General features: G+C 44.2%; 1 protein-coding gene across 2 annotated transcripts in view; it reads left to right on the forward strand.

Annotated features, from left to right (window-relative positions):
- Positions 1-3,539: 3,539 nt before the first annotated feature.
- The window catches only part of MMEL1 (membrane metalloendopeptidase like 1), a 47,927-nt gene continuing 31,111 nt past the window's right edge, over positions 3,540-20,355 (forward strand). The window contains exons 1-5 of one of the 2 annotated variants that reach the window (XM_024207888.2): positions 3,540-3,589; positions 3,724-3,887; positions 16,240-16,299; positions 17,877-18,038; positions 19,363-19,443. In XM_024207888.2, coding sequence (XP_024063656.2) covers positions 3,540-3,589; positions 3,724-3,887; positions 16,240-16,299; positions 17,877-18,038; positions 19,363-19,443 — 517 coding nt within the window. Of the gene's footprint in view, positions 3,590-3,723; positions 3,888-16,239; positions 16,300-17,876; positions 18,039-19,362; positions 19,444-20,355 lie in introns of those variants that run through there. The other variant, XM_024207889.2, reaches the window with a different exon arrangement.

Below are 20,355 nucleotides of genomic sequence, written 5' to 3' on the forward strand. Positions count from 1 at the left end.
AAACCTTTCTAAGAAGATCACAGTAGCTATGTCAGATGAGTCTTAGTCAGTACTAACCTCTGAAACAGCTATAGTGTAAAAGTCTGTATTCTCCCTGTCTCCTCACACAACAATATGGGACATTCAATGAAACTGAAAAGTGGCAAATTCAAAACGGATTTAAAAAAACCCCACTTTCCCACGCAATGCATAATCATACTGTGGAACTCATTGCCACTGGATGCCACCAAGGCCAAAAACTTAACAAAACTCAAAATGGGATTGCACATTGATATGGATATCAGAAATACCCAGAATTGGAATCATGATTGCTAACAAAACATTTGATAGGGATATAAAACCCTGTGGTTTTAGAATGTAAGACAATGTAAGTGATCCCTATGTTTCCATGTACAGCTTGGACCAAAAAACTTCCGTCTGTAGAATTGTGGGAGAATGTCCCGCATTCCAGTGAGAGCTGCTCCATGCATGACTACACGGCACCATACTTGATCAGGGCCTTGACTCCCAATGAAGCCAATAAGAGTTAAAGACACTCAGCACCTTATAGGATTGGGGCCTGTGGGTCACATCCTATCATTCTGATCCAAGACTCTCTCCAGCAAAATGTCCATTGACCCCTTCTCTTAAGGATCAATTAAAAAATATCCCGAAGGCCTCCAGGATAATTTTCTTTCATATTCAATAGCTCTTCTTCTGGGCCCCCATGTTTCACTAGCTGCTTTGGTGGTAACTTGACACTTGTCACTCAGTCAGAGAATTGTGGATACGCTGAGCACATTTAGCCATTTGAAATCTGTAACGGGGGGAGGGGAGGGGGACGGGACTGTGAACAACTGTCACCATGGCAAAAACTTTGTAAGTGTGGCCATTGTGGCAGGACCAGCCTGACTACCTGCCTTCTGCAGAGCTACTCCCTGTGCCCTGATCCAGCAAAGCACTTAAGCACGTGATTAATTTGAAACAAGTGGGTGGTTTTGGCATTGCCAATCTATTTAGCGTGGAAGACACCCAGAAACTACAGTAAGGGGTGGCACTAGAGGATGGGAAGGGTCAGATTCTGCCCCTTAAGTTGACTAGTACTGTACTACCTAGGTGATGCCATTGATAAGGGCCTGTTCAGAACGAGCAAAGAGATCGCAATCTGCCAATAAACTAGATCAGCCCAGTGACTTCAATGGGACTATTCTTGGGCTTACACTTTGCTGAGCATGTGATCTTACTACGGGTGCCTGCAGCCTCGTTAGCATGCTGTCTGCAATGTAAAATGGTAAGGAAAAATCACAATAAAGCTATGAAATTGTATTGTAAATCAGCTCCTTGACCCTGAATCTTTTGCCCAGGTTCAAGACGCACTCACTGGCAGCAGCAGCAACACACTTGAAAGTGGAGTTAGAATGAACAAAAGCTATTGAAGCGGGGAGGGTTTTAAACTGATGACTGTGGGTTTGTTGCCGATTAAAAACACAATTCAAAAGGGGATGATGTTGATGGGATTGCAACTCATCACCTCCAGGGGTGACAGCAGACACCCCTGAAAATGTCCCAACTCGGGTCACCTGGACTCCAGTCTCTGCACTGGCTCACCCTCGATGCAGGGTCCAGTCTGGGTCTTTGCCCCAATATTCAAAGCCTGTTGCCATCTGGGACCCTGAAGAAAGACGCCGTGAGTGAGACACGAGAGAGCTAGGTTCAATTCCCTGCTCTGCCAGAGACTTCCTGTATGACTTTGGACAAGTCACTTAAAGACAGATTTTTAAAGATATTTAGGCACCTAACTTCCATTCATGTAATGATTTCTTTAAGTCTATGGTAATGGTGCCTTAGTAGATAGACCTGCCCTGCCAGTTATGTTCTGCTGGAACAATGAAACCGTTGACCCTGCAGGGAAAGCTTGCGTGTGAGGGAGACAAGCGTTTCGCTAGAGCTAGGCTATGGAACTGCCTGCCACAAGAAATACAAGACCACTTCTTGAGAACTACCTCCAAAACTCATTGCTTCAGCTTGGTTTCCCTCCGTAAGTTGTTCTCACACACATAGACATCCAGGATCCGGAAGTGGGCTGGGTTTCCAAACAGCCCCGTGTGTGTGCATGTCTGTCTGAAAAAGAGAGACGGGGAAGCAGCTAAGAAACACCACAGAAGCAATCAGAGAAGACAGCAGGAAGCCAAGGACAGCCACAGAAGCACTTGTAGCATCACCCTGGCCTGAGAGAAGGCAAAGAGAATGCTTTTGGGGGCAGAGTGCTGGAAAAAGGGGCTTGAAATATTGAACAAGGACACTGCCTCCGGTTTGATTCCTGCTGTGTTGAGGGAAATGGGACTTTGTGCATCCTTTGTCAATGAAGAGGATTGCAGCAAAGCAATATCTGACTCCATCCTCAATTTCTTCTTCTAACGGAAACAATTGGCAAGAGCCCAAATATTGGCTAACCCCTAGGGTCAAAAGGGGCAACAATCCCAAGATTAGCATAGTATTAACCGTGGCAACGAGCCGCAGCGCATCCTTGCCTGCACAAGCAAATCAGCCTACTGAAAACACCAACGCCCCCCACCCCCCATTTACGCCGTCCCAATGTCAGCTCTAGACATTATAGTTGCCAATTTAAAAAACTGAGGGGAAACCACATGCCCAACCTGCTCTCTTCTTAGCCCTCCTTCTTCCCTCTGCCACCCCTCCATCCTTCCAAAGGCAGCATGAGTGAGGAATTCTCTGCACTTCAGTACAGGGACGCTGGAACAATGTGCATAGTGGGGGTGCTGAGAGCCGTTGAACCAAACTGTAAACCCTGTGTATAATGGAAACCCCTTCAAGCCAGGGGGTGCGGCAGCCCCCACAGCACCCCTAGTTCCAGCACCTGTGCTTCAGTATATAAATAAGCCCAGCTGCGGAGGAAAAGGCAAGCCGATCCCTAGAAAGCAAGAAGAAACTTAGCAGAGTCTGCAGCAGACACTGTATCTCTGGCTGCTGGCACGCACTGTTCAGTGCACAGCCTTCAATCTTTCTCTGCAAGGCAAACCCTCCTCCCCCTGCTGCTCAGGATCATTTGCTGGAAGCTCGGAGCAGCACACGGCTGAGCTCAGAAGTTTGGGAATGGATCTGGGAAGACTGAGGAGCTGGAGGTTGGAAGCCCTCACAAACCAGCAGGCTGGCACATATTCTGGGGTGGTTTTGAATTCCAAAGCTCTCTGCTCTGCGAGGGAAAAAGCCAGCCCAGCAAAGGCACTGACACCTGGAGGCATCTCTTTTGGATTCAGCTTCTTTTAGCAGAGCCTAGCAGCTCTACCTGACTCCCCCGGGGAAAAGTTCTTTGAGAAGGTCCTGAGAGCAGCAAGACACTGGTCGAAGGGGTGGAGGGGCGAGTCACTCACTCGCCTTCCCCTTTGGGGGCAAGGCAGTTGACCAAATTGATCATGAGACTCTTCTTACACCTCCCAGGGAGGGCTTCTTAGGACACTGCCCCACCAGGAGAACTGGGGCTGTGGAGGGAAGCCCCCATCAGCACACACTGAGCGCAGTCAGTTCTGTGGGCGCTGGAGATGGAGAATGAAGTTGGGAAATCTGCGGACAACCAAATGGATAAGTACATGTAATCATTAAGTGTTTGATTTCCCTCCCTGCCCTTCCCTGTCCCCTCTTGGCTGAGCAGTCATGGATTTTGCCAACCTGGTAAGTTGCCTGGTGCTATTAATTTCTGATCCTCCTTCACCCCTCCTGTTTCAGAGTTACAATAATGGGGAAATCAGAAAGTCAAATGGATATTGTAGAAAAATCGACAAAATCTGGGAAGAAATCCGGGAGCTTTGTGACCATCGGTCTGTCTGTCCTGCTGCTGCTCATGACCTGTGCGGTGGTCGCCCTGGTGATCCTGTATGCCAACAGTAGAGGTAAGAAACCTGCCGCTCTCTCCCTTCTCCCAGCCCCTTCTTCATTAACACACCCATAAGAGTCTTTTCTGCAGCACTAAATCAAAAAATGGGAGAGAAGGTGCAAGCACCTCTGTCTGGGAGACTTTGTTTTCATTCTCTCTGCCTTGCTGTGGGCTCATTAACAGAGATGTTTATCTTCAGACACCTGCTTTTCTGTACGACTATGCAATGCAAGTGGCTTCAATCATTCGGATTGAATCCAAAATCTAGCAAATTTGATTTGACAAAGATCAAAACAAAATGTGTCACAGTCTTCACTGAGCAAAACGTGTATGCGACACGCTCTGTGTGTGTGTTTCTGGAGGAAGCGTGTGCGTAAATTCTAACACTTGGTATTTTTGTGTATTTGTAGAAGCCTGAGAGTCTAAATTCCGTTTAGGCAGAAGTTTGAAAGCAACAGCTGCCTACCAGAGCCACCTGGGGCGTTGTTTATTTCAGTGTAAAAGCTGCTTTGAAAAACGCTAGCAAAGAGAAGTAACAGAAATAAGGGCACACAGGGCCGTTTGAAATGTAGGTGAGATGCAGTTCAGTGACTTCCATGTGAACATTTTGCCAGGGTGCATGTTGCCTACATGTATTAAATGGAAAGGGTCCCCATAACAACATGTTTTTCACTGGCACCTCAATTGTAAAACAATTTTTCTTAAGTGTTCCTTTAAGCAATGCAGGCAGGATTTGTAGCAGCACCTGCATCCTCTTTGTCACTTCCCTGAATACCTCTTGATTTCAAAGCTTTGTTGAGATACTTGAGAATGAAATAAATGAATTCTAACGTCAACACTAAAGCAAGGCAGGGTTTCTTCTCTATATATTGTATCTGCATTCCCTACCTGCAGCGAATTGCTTTCTAAGGCACTCATAAGTACTCCAACACTGCCAGTTTCCAAATAGCAATTCATGTAAAAGGCTCCTTTTGTGGTTGCTTGTACTCTTCTGCCACTAGCAAATGAATGTTATCAGCATTTGTTACAATTCCGGACAAAACCCCTGAGCGTTTGACACTCATCATGCTCAGCAGAAAGTTTCTCATATTTAATCTGTTACCCCTGGAGATGTGAGAAAAAATAACACAGGCTTCGTGTGCTACTGAGAACTGAAATTCCATTTCAAGGGGAGGCTCTAGTGTCTTTAAATACTGAGCTGGAGCAGGATTCGGATGCTTGGCTCCATAAAGGGTTTGCCAAATCTGTTTGGCAGTTTGCTTTGCCTATGGGGCTCCTCTGTTCCAGGTTCAAATGAAGTAAAAACTCAGCGGAGAGGGACAACCTGGACAGCTTGCAGCTGGAGAAGTCTTTGGCCCCCTCACAAGGGTCACTGGAAAGGCTTTCACCAAATGCAGAGCAGTCTGGGGTTGGTAAATCTCTCCTAGAATGACAGGTTTCAGAGTAGCAGCCGTGTTAGTCTGTATCCGCAAAAAGAACAGGAGTACTTGTGGCACCTTAGAGACTAACAAATTTGTTAGTCTCTAAGGTGCCACAAGTACTCCTGTTCTCTCCTAGAATATACGTTAACAAGAGGGCAGCAGGCGTTGCTCAGATCTGGGCTCCAGCGTTGTAACTCCCAGTAACACAGCAACGGGGAAATGCCATTTGGACGGAATGTTCAGGATGGGAGCAAGAACTTTTGCTTTGTGTTTATTTATTTTATTTTAATTACACACGAGTGTTAAGGTTGGAAATGGGAACGGGGTCCTGGATTTCTAATTAAAAGCTGGGTGGGTACACAGATTCTCAGCTACAGCCAAATACAGTCTTCATCAAAATGACACTTCCCTGGAAATGCTTCTTACAGAAAATGCTATTTAGCCAGCTGAACATTAATAGGCTCGTACGTCCTTTTTCCTCTCATTGTTCCATAGTTATGTTGCAAAACATTGCAGCTTACACAGCCGTGTGACAACACTGTTTTGGACCAGTGCTGACAAATCTTTTCCTAAGAGATCTGAGGGATTTTTGACCTCTAAAGAAGCCTTTTATATCCCCAATGCTGGGTCTAAATAAGTCCAAAAGCAAAGGAAAGAGACAACTGCTGAATGATCTTGGGAGGAGGGTAGACAGGGAGGAAGACAAAGATGAAGGGATGTACTTTTGATCTAAATATGCCAGAGTCCTTTACATGATTTCCCCCATTCATTACCTTCCCAAAGGATCAGCCTCAGGGACATTTCCCAAATAGCGTGAGAGTTATTAGCACAACCCCAAAAATTCCAGCCCTGCATCACTCAGGCTTTGGTCCCAAAAGCACCTTAGCACTGATCCTACCATAATAGAATATGTCAAGCCATAGTCAACCTTTATAAAAACCACTGATGAATGCTATTTAAATGAAATTCTCCCACTATTGCCAACTGTTTGGAAAAATTTGCTTTCTGGTTTCAGAGCCTTTAGGGTTCTCGCAGGTAATGTTTGCAAGATTTTCTCCACAACCCTAAGGGTTAACATTATTATTATTATTGTTTTATTTATTCATTGTAGTGTAGTAGCACCTAGGAGCCCTAGCCACAGACGAGCACCCTATTGTGCTAGGTGCTGTACAAACAGAACTAAAGGACAGTCCCTTCCCCGTAAAGCTTAGAAACTTAATTTTGTTTTTTGTTTTTAATGAAAGCTGAGATTCTCAGGCAATCACGTGCCTCCAGTTGCTGGGGCTTTAACAAAAACACTATCACAAGCTCTACAATGAAATCATGAGAGCGAGCCATGCTCTTCACTTTTCATACTGGAGTGAATGTGGAGGAAGCAGAGTTACATGGATGTAAAACCAATCCAAATGAGAGGAGGGTCAGGTCTAGAATGACAGAAGGTGGATGAATATTCAGCATCTGCTAATTCTTGCTTGAAATTTATAAATTCGTTTCCATCAGCCAGGCCCAAAGATAGCTTGTGTTTGCTTCTTAAGTGATATTCACCTGTCAAAGCCTGGTAAGTTGCATCACTTAACTCCCATTTAAAACAGTGTGATCCAGCACTGTCTGCAGACAGGTGAATTGCAAAGGGCCCAAGTTTTATCCACCTGAATTTGCCATGGAGAAATAATTTCAAAAACACAGGCACAAGTATCTGTGGAAAACGAATTTTAGATTTGTACGCACAGGTATTTGTGCCATAAGTGCTTGCAAAGTCATCCAATAAGGTTCCAGAAATAATCCCAATGGGACTTGTTTGACCAATCACAACTGACCAATGCACCATGTATATAGAATAGCCAACCGTTGCTTAGAGCAGCCTACAATCAAGCTATCGATTTTTAAATATTTGCAAATAGCGAAGCAAAAATTGCAAATAATAATAATAATAAATTGAGTGGCGAGGAAAAAGAGAGGAAATGGACATCCAGTACAGATATTCTCAGCAGAAAAGAAGCTAACTTCAGTGGATAAATTATGTGTTGCAAATAAATTGCTCAGCTTTAAGAGCTACACAGCCAATCTGCAGTGTTGACAACACTTCTGCCGAGGAGAACTGTGTGGGAAACAAATTCAGTTCAGATGCTGATAGGTGAGTGTCACTGATGCCTGCCAAACAACAACTGTGGATCTAATTGCTTTAAGAGGTGCCATCCTCAGCCATCTGTAGTCCTTGAAGAAAGGGGCGAGGGGGGAGGGAGAACACTCAGGCAAAAGAAAAAATCAAAAACCAAAAAGCCTCCGCACAAGGCCCGAGTAGGTTTTGAACATATGACTGTGTCATTTGCTGGGTTCTCATCTTCTGAAAAGAAAGTTCAAAGAGGGAATGAAGCACAAAGTGTGCTTGCTTTCCGAAAATTTCCAACGACCCACTGCTCAGCCCAATCCTTGTGCTGCACTGACACTCTTGTGCTAAACAAGTCTAAAGACCCATTTATAAGTTCCTATGGTTCGTTACTGACTAGGTTAAGCGTGAATCCCAGTCCAGGGCCTGCTCGAAAGCTCACCTAAGACAATGGGATTCTTTTTGTTGACTCCACTGGGCTTTGGATCAGGTTCCTATTGAACTTTGACATGTCTCCGGTAAACAGCAGACCTTTGAATCTATAACAGCTTTTACCCCAGTGACACTGAACTTCCCTCTCTCCCTCTGGGCCAGAGCCTCAGCTGGTATAAACCAGTGTTGCTCTGTTGAAATTTTGTCACTTGAGTTGGCTTTTTGATGGAACTACCCCATAGCTACTCAGGCACGGACTTACTGCTCACCAGTGGGGCTAAGGGAGACACCGCTAGAGCTGGGTGGCCTTTGTTCAGTGAATAGTAAATTTGACTAAAAAATGCATTTTTCAAGGCACTGAAACGATTCGCAAATTCGGGTCAAATAGTTTCAGCTGGAAAAAAAATTCGGAAGTGTTGAACTGTTTCAGAAACGTTGATTGGAAACGACATTTCGCTTTGAAGCGTCTTTTCAAAATGACATTTCGTTCAACCCAAATGAAATGTTTTTGTTTTTTGTCTCTATGAGAAAAAGCAAAAAAAATTCCACTGCACCCACCAAACCAAACATTTACTCATGCACTTGGCTCTGTTCACAGCATCACCAATAATCTGGTTTTTCCCCATTGCAATGCACTAGCCTTAACGTTGGTGTCATAAACATTGGCTCATGCATTATTCACCCCATTGTGATTTTTATACTTGGACATTTCAAAGTGCAGCCATCTAAATCTAGCTAGACATTTGTTTTGTTCTGGCTTTGGAGCTTTACGGAAAATGTATTAACCCATGAGTTATCCCTGCCCTATCATACCAGTAAGTCACATCAGGTTGTGGATTAGCAGCCTACCTGTATATAGCAGGCATTTGTATTTAGCAGTTTTCATCAGAGGATATCAAATTAAGAATCTTCATCTAAGTATTTGGTTATAGTTCACACAAGTGTCACCATCCTTTCCCTCAAATTACACCCAGGGGGAGATCTATCTACTATGATAAAATAGGATTTTTCCTTTTTGGCAAAGCAAGGCTGGAAAATGTAGTACACACAGCTTTGCAGTGTAGACTGAGAGTGTACATTTCCCACTGGTGGTGTTGTTTTCAAGCAAACTCATGTGAGGTTCAGGAAAAGAGCAATGACAAAGCATTGTGCAAAGCATTATTCGGCTTAGTCTGCAAAGCCCCATTGAGCATATTGTGGAGTAAGTGCAGGCGGCATTGGTCATATCACATAAAGCATCAACTCCGCTTGTTTTTGCCAGGAATTATACAGAGGCATAATTGAGATAATTGAAGGGGAAACAAAAGCACCACTTTTGGAAGTAAGCTGAGAACCCTTCACAGGCCATTTTTAATGATCCACTTCGGTGGCAAAGTTTTAGAACTCCACATATGCTACAGAGGTTTCAAAATAGACCTGACGTCTCTCCTTCACCCAGCTCAATTACGCTTTAATCATAGGGTCCATTTTCTGGGGCTTTGGAGTTAGATACTTGCTGATAGAGGTTTAGTTCCAGCCTTTGAGCGAAGTCATTTTCAGGGCACAGTCGGGAAAAATGCTTTGCTGATAACTGCCATTTGGTGCAATCTGGTCCATGAGAAATGATGGAAGAAAATATGGTGGCCGGTCTTTTGGGGAATTATCTATCGGTCTGTCTTAGGGTTCTATCCTACTGCCTGTCACCCTCGCATGTGAGCGCCTTCTATGTGAAATCAGATGCAATAGCGAAGTCCTAGCTGATGGTATGGGGTCTTTGGCACTTCTCCTTTTTGGGGTCTAAATTCTGTCCAGGATAGTGGTAGTGTTTTGATTGTTTTAAAAAAACATTTATTACTATTTTTGGTTGGTTGGTTGGGATTGAGTGGTCAAAGAGGCTGTCAATGTAGTGACTGTCATTCTTATGCTGGAAAGGCATTTCGAAGAGGAAGGCTTTGGCGCATTTTCTAAGATGGTCAGACTCTGGATTCATCTGATCTCCTTTGGAAGTGTGTTCCATAGCTAAATCCCCTCAAACAAGAACACTTTGTCCCTAGTTTTCAGATGCTTCGCCTTGTGCTTTGTGATCGGCCTTGTCCCAGAAGAGCACAGCTATCCCAGTAGTTTATAGATTGAAATTCACTCTTTGATGTAGCTGGGGCTTGAGCCATTAGTGGCTTTGAAAACTATGAACTGATCTAAATAAGAGGCAGGCTCAAGCTACAAATTTTCAATCCTGGTCATTTAGCTCCATAGTTGAGATTTATCATGTTATGACGATTCAGTAGGAGCTTTTTCAAAATGGGGATCTGGGTTCCGATCCCGTCCCAATTCCCAGAGGCACCTACACACATCTCCCGTCTGAAGCTAGTTGTTTATCCAAGCCCTAGGGTTAGATTTTAGTAGGGTTGCTGAGCAACACCAGGACTAGTCAGTTAGAGGTTGATAAACAGGTGCCAGGTGCCAACTGAAAAGAAATAATTGATCTGAAAAAATACATATATCTTAGTCCTGGCATAGGGCCCAATCCTGCCAAGGGCTAAGCCCCCTCTAACCGCTGTTGACTGCAGGATCCGTCAACTTGATTCGAAGAAACTATGATTCAAGCATAAAAGTGATCAGACAGTAGATGGAGAATCCAGATAACATTGGTATAATCAAGAAAGGACAAGTTTTTGCCAACCCTCTCGTGGTGGATGTGCAACTGCTAAATAAAATGTGATTGGATAAAAAGAAGAGAAGCAATAAGCCAATGTGACTGCAATTATAATACCTAGCTCTTACATGGTGTTTTTCATCCATAGATCTTAAAATACTTTACAAAGAAGGTCAGGATAATTATCCCCAATGTACAGATGGGGAAACTGAGGGCATAGAGACATGCCATGGCTTGCCCAAGAATCACTCAGGCCAGTGGCACAGCCAGGAATAGAACCCAGATCTCCTTAGGCCCTGTCCCATGTTCTATCCACTTGGCATCACTGCCTTAGTTCTGCCATGTGTGGATTCAGACACACATCAACTGTCGAAGACACATGTCACGTAAACAATGTAGGATGACTAGAAGCCCAACTCATGTAAACGAGCATTGCTTTGCTTGTCTCATAACAAGAAGTAGTGATGGCTTTTCTTTGAGACGGGGAAGATGAAAGATGGTAGCAATAAAGAAGACAGCCCCAACAAATCTTCAAATACCATTGAATCATGTATATAACTCTTGCCTTTCATCCTAGAGAGATAGCCAGGGGAAATGCTCCCTTTGAGTGTGTAACAGGTCGCTGAGATGTTATTGGGCTGTTCAATGTGATTAGCAGTGTAGGTGGCATCAGGCTCAGAAGCAGGAGAGCATGGAGCTCAGGGGCCAAGCGAGGGGAGGAGCACTTGTGAAGGCAACACTGTATTTAAATGGGCAGCTGATATTTGGGCCAGGACACGTCTCTCTTTCTAACTCGCTCTCTTTTCTAGTCCACTTAAATGCTTCTATTCTTTCTCACGAGAGAATATTCTGCAACCTAATGCACTTACCGTTAGGGAATGTGTCTGGATACTCAACCTGTGTTCCCCTTAGGAGACACACGAAACAAATCATTGTCTCGATTCAGGTCTACACCCTTCAGATGCTTGGAAACTATTATTATCTATCCCACTTCAGTATTATTTGTTCACATTTAATTGAAGCACCCGTGAAATCAATTTACACCAGCTGATGATGAGGTGTATTTAGTTCTTGTCATCTTTCCTAACCATGAGCCTGTCTGTTCCCCAGTGAGAGGCAGGGACCTGTGTAAACACTGGAGTAAGACTGGAGAGATCTGTGTTCAGCTCTGCCCAGACCTCCTATATGGCCCTGGGCCAGTCACTAAATCTCTGGGTGCATCAGGTCACTAGCTGTAAAAAAAAAAAAAAGAAGGCCTGGTAATTATTCCATTCTCCGATCTGTCTTGTTTATTTAGGTTCTAAGCTCTTTGGGGCCTGTAAGTGTTCAAATACTTTAACATGCCAGAGACATTTCTGAATAGGTTTTTTTCCTTTCAGGATGGCGAGTTATAACTATTAGCTCAGTGGAGGTATTTTATCATACATGCTGCTCTGTCCACAGGTAGGTGAGAAGAGACTGACAGATGCAGCAGACAGAGAGGGGCGTGGGTATGTGGGGCTGGGACACACAGGTTAGCACGTTTGGGCACTCTCGGAATGGAGTGAGACGAAAGGGTTAGTGCCCTCCGTTTAAAAGTCTTCGTTAGATAACTGTAGCATTTTACGACTCAAATCCTGGTGCCAGCAAGACGGTCCCACCCATTTGGACAGCTAGGAAAGTATGAATCACAGCAGCTTTGGAGTAGCGTTAGAGCCATAAACTGCTCTTGAACCTCAAAGCGTTCCTTGAACACAGCGGGGGTTTCCAACCAAAGCCAAGGTCATAAGAGGGCCTCACTAAAACGAAGACTCTCAACCGTTTCTTTTCTTCGATCATAGTCATTTTGCAGCGTGTGTCGCACCAGCAATTGTGCATGGCTGGAATGGGCTGTGTGTGTCTCTCTCTCTGAACCTCAGTGACGCTCAGGTCACTTCGAGGATGCACCCAACTACAACTGCGGGAGGAAGGACAAGCTTGTGGTTAAGGGCTCGGACCTAGCACAATGGAAGCTGAAGCTGAATGAAAACAAAACATTTCAAATTTCCCCACAAGATAAAATTCCCCCCAAAAAGTTTCATTTTGGGTCAATCGAAACATTTTGTTTTGATAAAATCAAAGTGTTTCCTTCCGATGTTGACTTTTTTCTAATTTCATACATTAGACAATCACATTTAAATAATTAAAACAAAAAGTCATTTCACACCAGAAAATTGAAACATTCCATTCCAAAAAGTTCAAAATGGAATATTTCCACCACACCAAAATGCTTCTTTTCCAATGTTTCTTTCCAAACAAAATGTCATTGAAATGGACACTTTTCCACCAAAGGTTTTGCTTCCAACAAATCAGCATTTTCAGACAGAAAAATGTTCCACTGGAAATTTTCTAATAAGAGGTAGCAGGTTCACTGGGTGGACCTGTTAGAAATGAAGTGGAGAAACAAAATCACAAAACTCTTGTCTTTCATCTTGGGTCCCAGTTAAGAAAATGAAAAAGATTTTTAGGAGATACAATCCTATTTCCAGCCGTCCAGATTTTATATTGACTGTTACTGGAGGAGAAAACACTGAGTAATGAGACTGCTCTGTCCTTGCCAGACATATTTTACCTGCCAATGTACTAAATGAATCTCAGGCTGAAGTGGCTCTCATTCTAATTAATCCATCCACACCCCTATGCTGTGGATGTAAAAATCAAATGCCTGATTCTCCTGAGTACCTGAGAATTTTTTTGTCCGTGTTTTCCCTACCGCAGTTTATTTATAGCAGCAAGAAAAAAAACTCCTCTCTGCTTTAATTCCATTTGCGTTCTTTCCCAATTATAATTCCCAATTTGGGCTTCCTCCGCTGTTTGGTGTTAGCTTTCGTTAGCCCACTGCAGGTAACCGTGTATTCATGAAGAGATCAAAGGCAGGGGCCTCTTTCCTGAACAAGAAAGATCAGTGTGTGCACACAAATCGAAACAGCTGAGGGGCAATTTGATAAGTGGCATATCTGGCACTGGCTGCTGTCGGAAGACAGGACACTGGGCTAGATGGACCTTTGATCTGACCCAGTGTGGCCGCTCTTATGTTCTTATTACAGAAATCAAAATGTCCGCTCATGAGCTGAAAGCTGAGGAATATCTGATTTGTGCCAGATTTCCATCAAATTTTTCCCCCACCCTCTGTTATTTATGTTATACATAGTTCTTTGATTGTCTCAAATGTGATTATAATTACTTGGTGTTCTATCCCTCCCAGAGGGGTTGCCTGGTCAAAATACGGTCTTCAAATGGTATCATTTTAAACAAGCCCAAACAGAAGAGAGAAAACACCTGCTAATGCAATGTGTTTATCAGACATTTTATAGGTCACTTGCAGTGAGTGCTTTTGAAGAGCTCAACTGAAAAAACATAGCCACATATTGTGTCTAATGGTAACACTTTGCTCTCTCAAAGCACCTTTTTCTGGGGGTCATAGAACAAGCTATGAACATCAATTAAGTCTCACAAGCCCCTGTGAAGTAGGTCTGAAGTTACCTATATTCTGCAGAAGGAGAAACTGAAAGGTTGGGTAATTTGCCCTGTAAATTGTACAATGTGAAGTTCTTTCACCCCAAGCAGATGACTGATTCTAGGCTTGGGCATCACTTAAACCCTCCAGGGTGGAGCTCAGATAGCGTATAGGCATTCTGCTCTCCTTCTGCACAGGGGTGAATTTCTCCTAGAGTCAATAGTGAAACCAGGAATAGAATCTAGGGACCTGATTCTCCCGGTGATACACTTTACTCCCACGGAATTCAGTGGAAGTCCTACACATCCCACAGCAAGAGGCTAATTCCCCTCTGCATTGTGTCACCATTTATATCAGTGCAAAGCATGTGTAAAATGCCACTTCTCAGACCTGGCCATGTTGTACAGTGGTACACCCACTGTGCTCTCCCTTTGCAGTGGTGTAAAATTATCTCAGGCAGTGAAGAAACAGGCCCAACCAAAGTGGGGTCCCCGGGATACTGACTAGACCAGTGCAAAATACACACATTTCTGGGGTGTGACTATTGTGCTTTTTCCTCTTCCTCTCCTCTGCCCGTCTCCTATTCCCCCTTTATCTGCGATTTCGGTATGCCAATATTTGCATCCCCATGAATGTTCATGCCTTTGATACATAAGCTGCTTGTCTGCATTAAAAAGGGTTTGTTTTTTAGCTCAAAAAGTTATGCAGTTTAGGAACATTTTTCACAAAAATGGGCCTATTTTCAAGTTTGTACAATGTGCAAAAACCTTGAATTTTGGGTAGTTCTGTATGTTGTCAGAAATACTTGAATCGCCTCCGGTCCAGATTCCCAGTCCCCTGTCTAATTACTACACCCTAATTTGTGCAGTTTTTCTAACACAGATTTCTACACACACACGCCCACTTGGTTTAGCCCTGAATGTTACATTCCCAGTCACAGGGGTGCTGTTGATGTTGCTTCCACTGATGAACTTCAAAGCACTCTTTTCCTCCCCACTGTTCTACGTCTCCCTGAATTACTTTACCAGGGCCTGCTCTTGTCAAACACTTGTATTCAGCTTGGATCGGTTTGCCCAATATCTCTCCGCTAGAAACATTGCTGCACAGGAGAACCACGTTTAAGCCACTTGGAAAGTGATTTTTTTTTCCCCCAGTGAGGGCTCCGTGATCCTTTGCCTAACAGAAAGCAGCCAAGCACAAATCAGACTGAAATTATGCCAGGGAAAAGCATAGGCATAAAGCAGACCACATCCAAACATTCCTGAACAAGCCTGGGGGACTTGGGGAGCAGGCCAAACTCTGTAAAATCCAAACAATCCCAAACTCGGGGGGAAGTTTGGAACTAGATCCCAGCTTTGTGGCCTGGGCCTATTCCTGCTTATAACATTTACAACTAATGACAAAAATGTCCTTCACTAACATAGCACCTTCCTATAGCAGACGCTCTCAGAGCAATTTACAAACACTAATGAAAAAAGTTTCACAGCATCCCTATAAAATAAGTGCGGTAATGCCCATTTTACAGATAGGGAAACTGAGACACAAAGAGATCAACTGACTGGCCAAGCGCAAGGACTATGCTCCACTAAAGCCACATTTCTGCCTAACTTTGAGGGCTTACTCAGGACCTGAATGGTGCCTAGGCCTGGTGCTTCTGGGCCAGGTATGCATTGGGGTAAGTTTCACCAAAAGACAGCGAACAGCAGAATAGAAAAAAAGAGCCTAGGAGAAGTCCTGCTTATAGCACGCTAGAAGCACCTTGTTCCACTTGGCTTTTAAAGCCACAGTTATTCTGAGAGAGGTTTTCATCGGGGCAAAATACCATCGCTAGATTCCAGGTTTCACAATGGTTTTGAGCCGCAACCCTGAATTATAGGAAAAAGTACAACAAGGTGCTTTGTGCCATGAGCAGTTTAATAGGAAGCACAGAAAGTGACGTCCAACTTTCAGTAGCTATTGTCTGTTTTATCATAAACGATTGTATTGTAGCGACTACGGAGTGGATTAGCCTGGGAATTGATCTCGTCTCTCACCCCCTTCAAATGAGCTGAGGTGTTCTGGCAGGACAGCCTGAGTGAAGCTTTCATTGTAGCTGCCCGCACTGCACCTATTCTTCAGATAAACAAAGGTCTGTCATCCTGGCATCTTTCCCTGGCACTAGAATTCACTTACTTTAAAATTAAAAAAGGTCATTACAGATGAGCTTGGAATGAAGTCGAGCAGCTATTGAGTGTCAGCGGTGCTCTGCTCTTCCTTACATAAATGAATAATGGCATCATGTGGTTTTATTCTCCCCCACAGATATGCAGTATGGCACCAATTCAGGCAGCATATGCACTACTCCTGGATGTGTTACAGCAGGTAATAATTCTTCATCTGTATCCTGTCTGCAGAGGAGTCATGTCAGATGTAGGAACTGCCCCCACCTCTCACCCCAAGCCCAGTAATAGACTGTCCTTTAAAAGGAAAGGAAAAGATGATTGAAATGATGCTCAGGAGCTGAAAGGAATGAAAGTTCCCGTTTGGCCGCATTAATAATACTAGCATTGCCGATTTGAATCTTGGGTGAGATTTTCAAAAGCACCCAAGTGATTTTGGAACCCAAGTCCCATTGACTTCAATGGGACCTTTGCACCTAAGTCACTTAGGCACAATGAGACTTGAGCTGTTAAGTAAGGGGCTTTTGAAAATCCCACCCTTTGTCCGAAACGGAGCAATCCTGCTGCACCTTACCTAGCATTGACCAGCCAGGTAAGCAACTACTTGTTCATTCTCATCAGACTCATTCAAACTATCTAAGAAAACAACATAAAAGGGAAAAAAATTCTCCTGGGATCCCCACTCTCAATGGTGTTTTTGTATGTGGAATCAGGGCAGACTATGCAATAGAAATTTGCCTTGTTGATAAGAGACCAGATCTGCTGCGTGGACTGAAGAATAATTTTTCCCAAAGCTGGCTGCACATATCAGCATTCAAGGGTTCCATGCCTCCGTTTTCCCATCTGTAAAATAATGATACTTCTTTTATGCTGTGCTTTGAGATCTATGGATGAAATGCACTATGTCATAGCTACATGGTATTGTTATTGTATTAGTATTAGTATCTGCAGGTGACACTAATAGGGAGAAGTCTGGCACTCCTTAGTGCAGGGGAAAATTACCGTTGGGAGTCAACGGCCTTAGGCAGGAGGTTGCAGGCTGAGTGACTTTAACCAGCTAATAAAAAGCACAGAAGCTCTTTTAATAATAAAATAATAAATAAATAATATATGGAGATATACCTATCTCCTAGAACTGGAAGGAACCCTGAAAGGTCATCAAGTCCAGCCCCCTACCTTCACTAGCAGGACCAAGTACTTTTTTTGCCCCGATCCCTGATTTTGCCCCCGATCCCTAAGTGGCCCCCTCAAGGATTGAACTCACAACCCTGGGTTTAGCAGGCCAATGCTCAAACCACTGAGCTATCATGCCCCGCCCTGCCCTGCCCTGCCCTGCCCTGCCCTGCCCAGCCAAATATTCTGCTCATAGATCTGATTTCCCTTCTCACTCCATCAGAATGTGGCACTGTCACCATGGGGGACTACCACTGGCAGCCAGTCAAAGCCCTGCTGAAGGGGTTTGCCAGGGTGGAAGTTTGCCCTGTGCAGATGGCTGGTTTAAAGTCCTGCACACCACTGGGTCCTTTCACTGAGGGTTTAAATGGACGGGACATGGTGCTTAGGGCTTTTTGCAGTCTCACTGCACCGGAGTGACTCTTATCCCAGATGAGTAGTATGAAGATGCAAGATCTGTTCTGCAGAGCACCTTCTTGGGAAACATACCTGTGTCCTTGCTCAGGGAGGGAACCGAGCAGTGACCCCTCCCTGAATAACCTCAGAGTGTTATGTGCAGCTTGGACATCCTATGCAACTCAGAGATCTGGTTTTTGTGATACGCAGCTGCTAGAATACTTCAGAACATGGATCCAACGACTGAGCCTTGCACGGACTTCTATCAGTACGCCTGTGGGGGCTGGCTGAACCGGCATGTCATCCCAGAAACCAGTTCCAGATACAGCATCTTTGACATCCTGAGAGATGAACTGGAGATCATCCTGAAAGGTACGACTGGGACAGGGTTACAGCACGTATGCAAAATAGCGAGACTGAGCATCAGAATTTTGAACTAAAGACATATCCGGCCCCCTGGAAGTGGTAGCCAACACAATTAAATCCACATTAAACCAATGCATTCACTCCCCTACCCCAAAAAATATCGTTGCCTGCATGGTCTGTAAAACCACGAAAGAGGGTCTGGAAGTAATTCCCAGTCATGGCTTCCTCAACAAAAGCTAGAGCCTCATTCATAAATCAACATCGTTCCATTCAAGTCAATGGCACGACATTGATTCATCCCACCACAGGATCTGATCCGGACTCTTGAAAAAAGCCAGGCGTCTCAGGCCAAGTCTAGACTTTACAATTTTTGCCAGTACAGTAATGTCAGTTAGGGGTGTGATTTCTAACAATATTTTTATACCAGCCAAAGCCCTCGTGTAGACGCACTTATACAGGCAAAAAAATTCTTTTGGCAGGATAGCTTATTTCATTTGGGGAACTGGTATAAGCTATGCCGGCCAAAGCACTCCTTTGCCAGGATATTAGTAGCTGTATTACGTAGCACCTAAGAGCCCTAGCCTTGGAGCAGGATTCATCGTGCGTGGTGCTGTACAAACACAGAACACAAAGATGGTCCCTGCTCCAAAAAGCTCACAGTCTAACCTGTGTCTAGGATGGTTTGTCTGAATAGCTCTACCAGCAAAACTTCTCTAGTGCTAGATCTGAGTGGGGGATGGGTGCAGAGGTGATGACATGGAGATTTCTCACCACCACTGATTTTTTTAAAAATAAAGAAAAGTTGACCTATGTCATGTTTTTTCCACAATGGTGGGTATGATAAAGCCAGCCTTTGCCAACGGCTACCACACCACGTTTACTGACATACCACAGTTGTGTTTTTGTCATTGGTTCTATTTGTGTTAACAGCTGGCAACTGTATGTTAAAAAAAAAATCAGCATGAGCTGCAGTGACATGCTACGTAATGAACGCTCTGGTACCTGCAGTACCCGATCTCTTGTCCAGGCCTTTCCCCTCCCACCCCTCAACACACAAACACTGAGAGGGTGGCCCTGATCCCACTGAAATCGATTGGAGTTGTGACATTGACTTCAGCGGGAGTAGGAGAAGCCATGTGGGGGGGGGGGTGTCCCCTTCACAACCTCCCCCTTCCTGTACAATAGTTCCAGGACAGAGCACTCTCATTTCATGGTCAATGGAGCCAGTGGATGCTGATTGTTGCTGGCATTCCTGCACTACCACTGATTCAGATGATGAGAAAGAGGCTCCCCGGGGCACCATCTCACTGCAGTGGTTCCATCCCTCCAGGTGTGCTGGAGTCTCCGGAGCAGGATGATCGAGAAGCCTTTCGGAAAGCTAAAATGCTTTACACTTCCTGCATGAATGAGAGTAAGTCTCCTCTTCTGCTGCTGCTATACTTGTGAAAGTAACTAACCCACCCCCCTCTGGCAAAACCTTCCCACCAACGTGTCTCTCTCCCTCTCTCAGGATCTCCCCTGAAAAACCTGCCTCTCTGCAGGTAGATTACTTGAGCGCACAAAGCTTTAGGGTGTGCATTCTGGGATATGGCACATTAGGTAATAGGTTACCTATCTCTATATGAAGAGCCTGCCTTTCTGAACACAAACATCCATCTTATCCCATGTTCTCCTGGGACCCAATACAAGTCCCACACTGAAGTCAATGGAAGTCTTCCTGTTGGCTTCAGTAAGAGTTTGGTCAGTTCCCTGGTATATTCAGGAATGGCAGCTCCAAGGAGCATGTCCCCCAAGAGTCATCTGCAAAACCAACTGTTGGGCAAACTCTACAGAACTCCCCCGCTCAAAAATGATGGCACTTAAATGCCAGGAAGTAGCATTACATGATGAGGATTTTTGTTCTCGTAATCAGAGTAACGAATAACTTCTAGTAGTTCTGAAGGCAAAGGAGAATGTTTCTAAAACATCTGAAAAAAATCCAGCAAACCCCTTTTTTGAGTTACATGTGGACAGTGCAAGATTTAGGATGCTTCTAAATGTTATTTCCTTGCTTTAAATTATTTGAGTTTTGTAAATGACGCGATGGGTGACTAAACTCTTGTCACTTAGCAACTCCATGTGGTTTTTTAAATGAAACTTGCTTTGCTTTTGAAGTCATTTACAAGCATAACAAAATGTGATTAAGGCACAGAGTGATGATTTCTAAAGCACCTCAGGCACATGTACATAAAGAAAGTAGGCATTTAGGAGCCTAAGAGTCTTTGAAGGTCAATGAAATATAAGCTCCTCCATGCCTACATTTTACCGGAGAAGTCTAGTCTAT

This window comes from Terrapene carolina, unplaced genomic scaffold (genome assembly GCF_002925995.2).
Source record: "Terrapene carolina triunguis isolate 2854851 unplaced genomic scaffold, T_m_triunguis-2.0 Scaffold714, whole genome shotgun sequence".
Classification (NCBI taxonomy): Eukaryota; Metazoa; Chordata; order Testudines; family Emydidae; genus Terrapene; species Terrapene triunguis.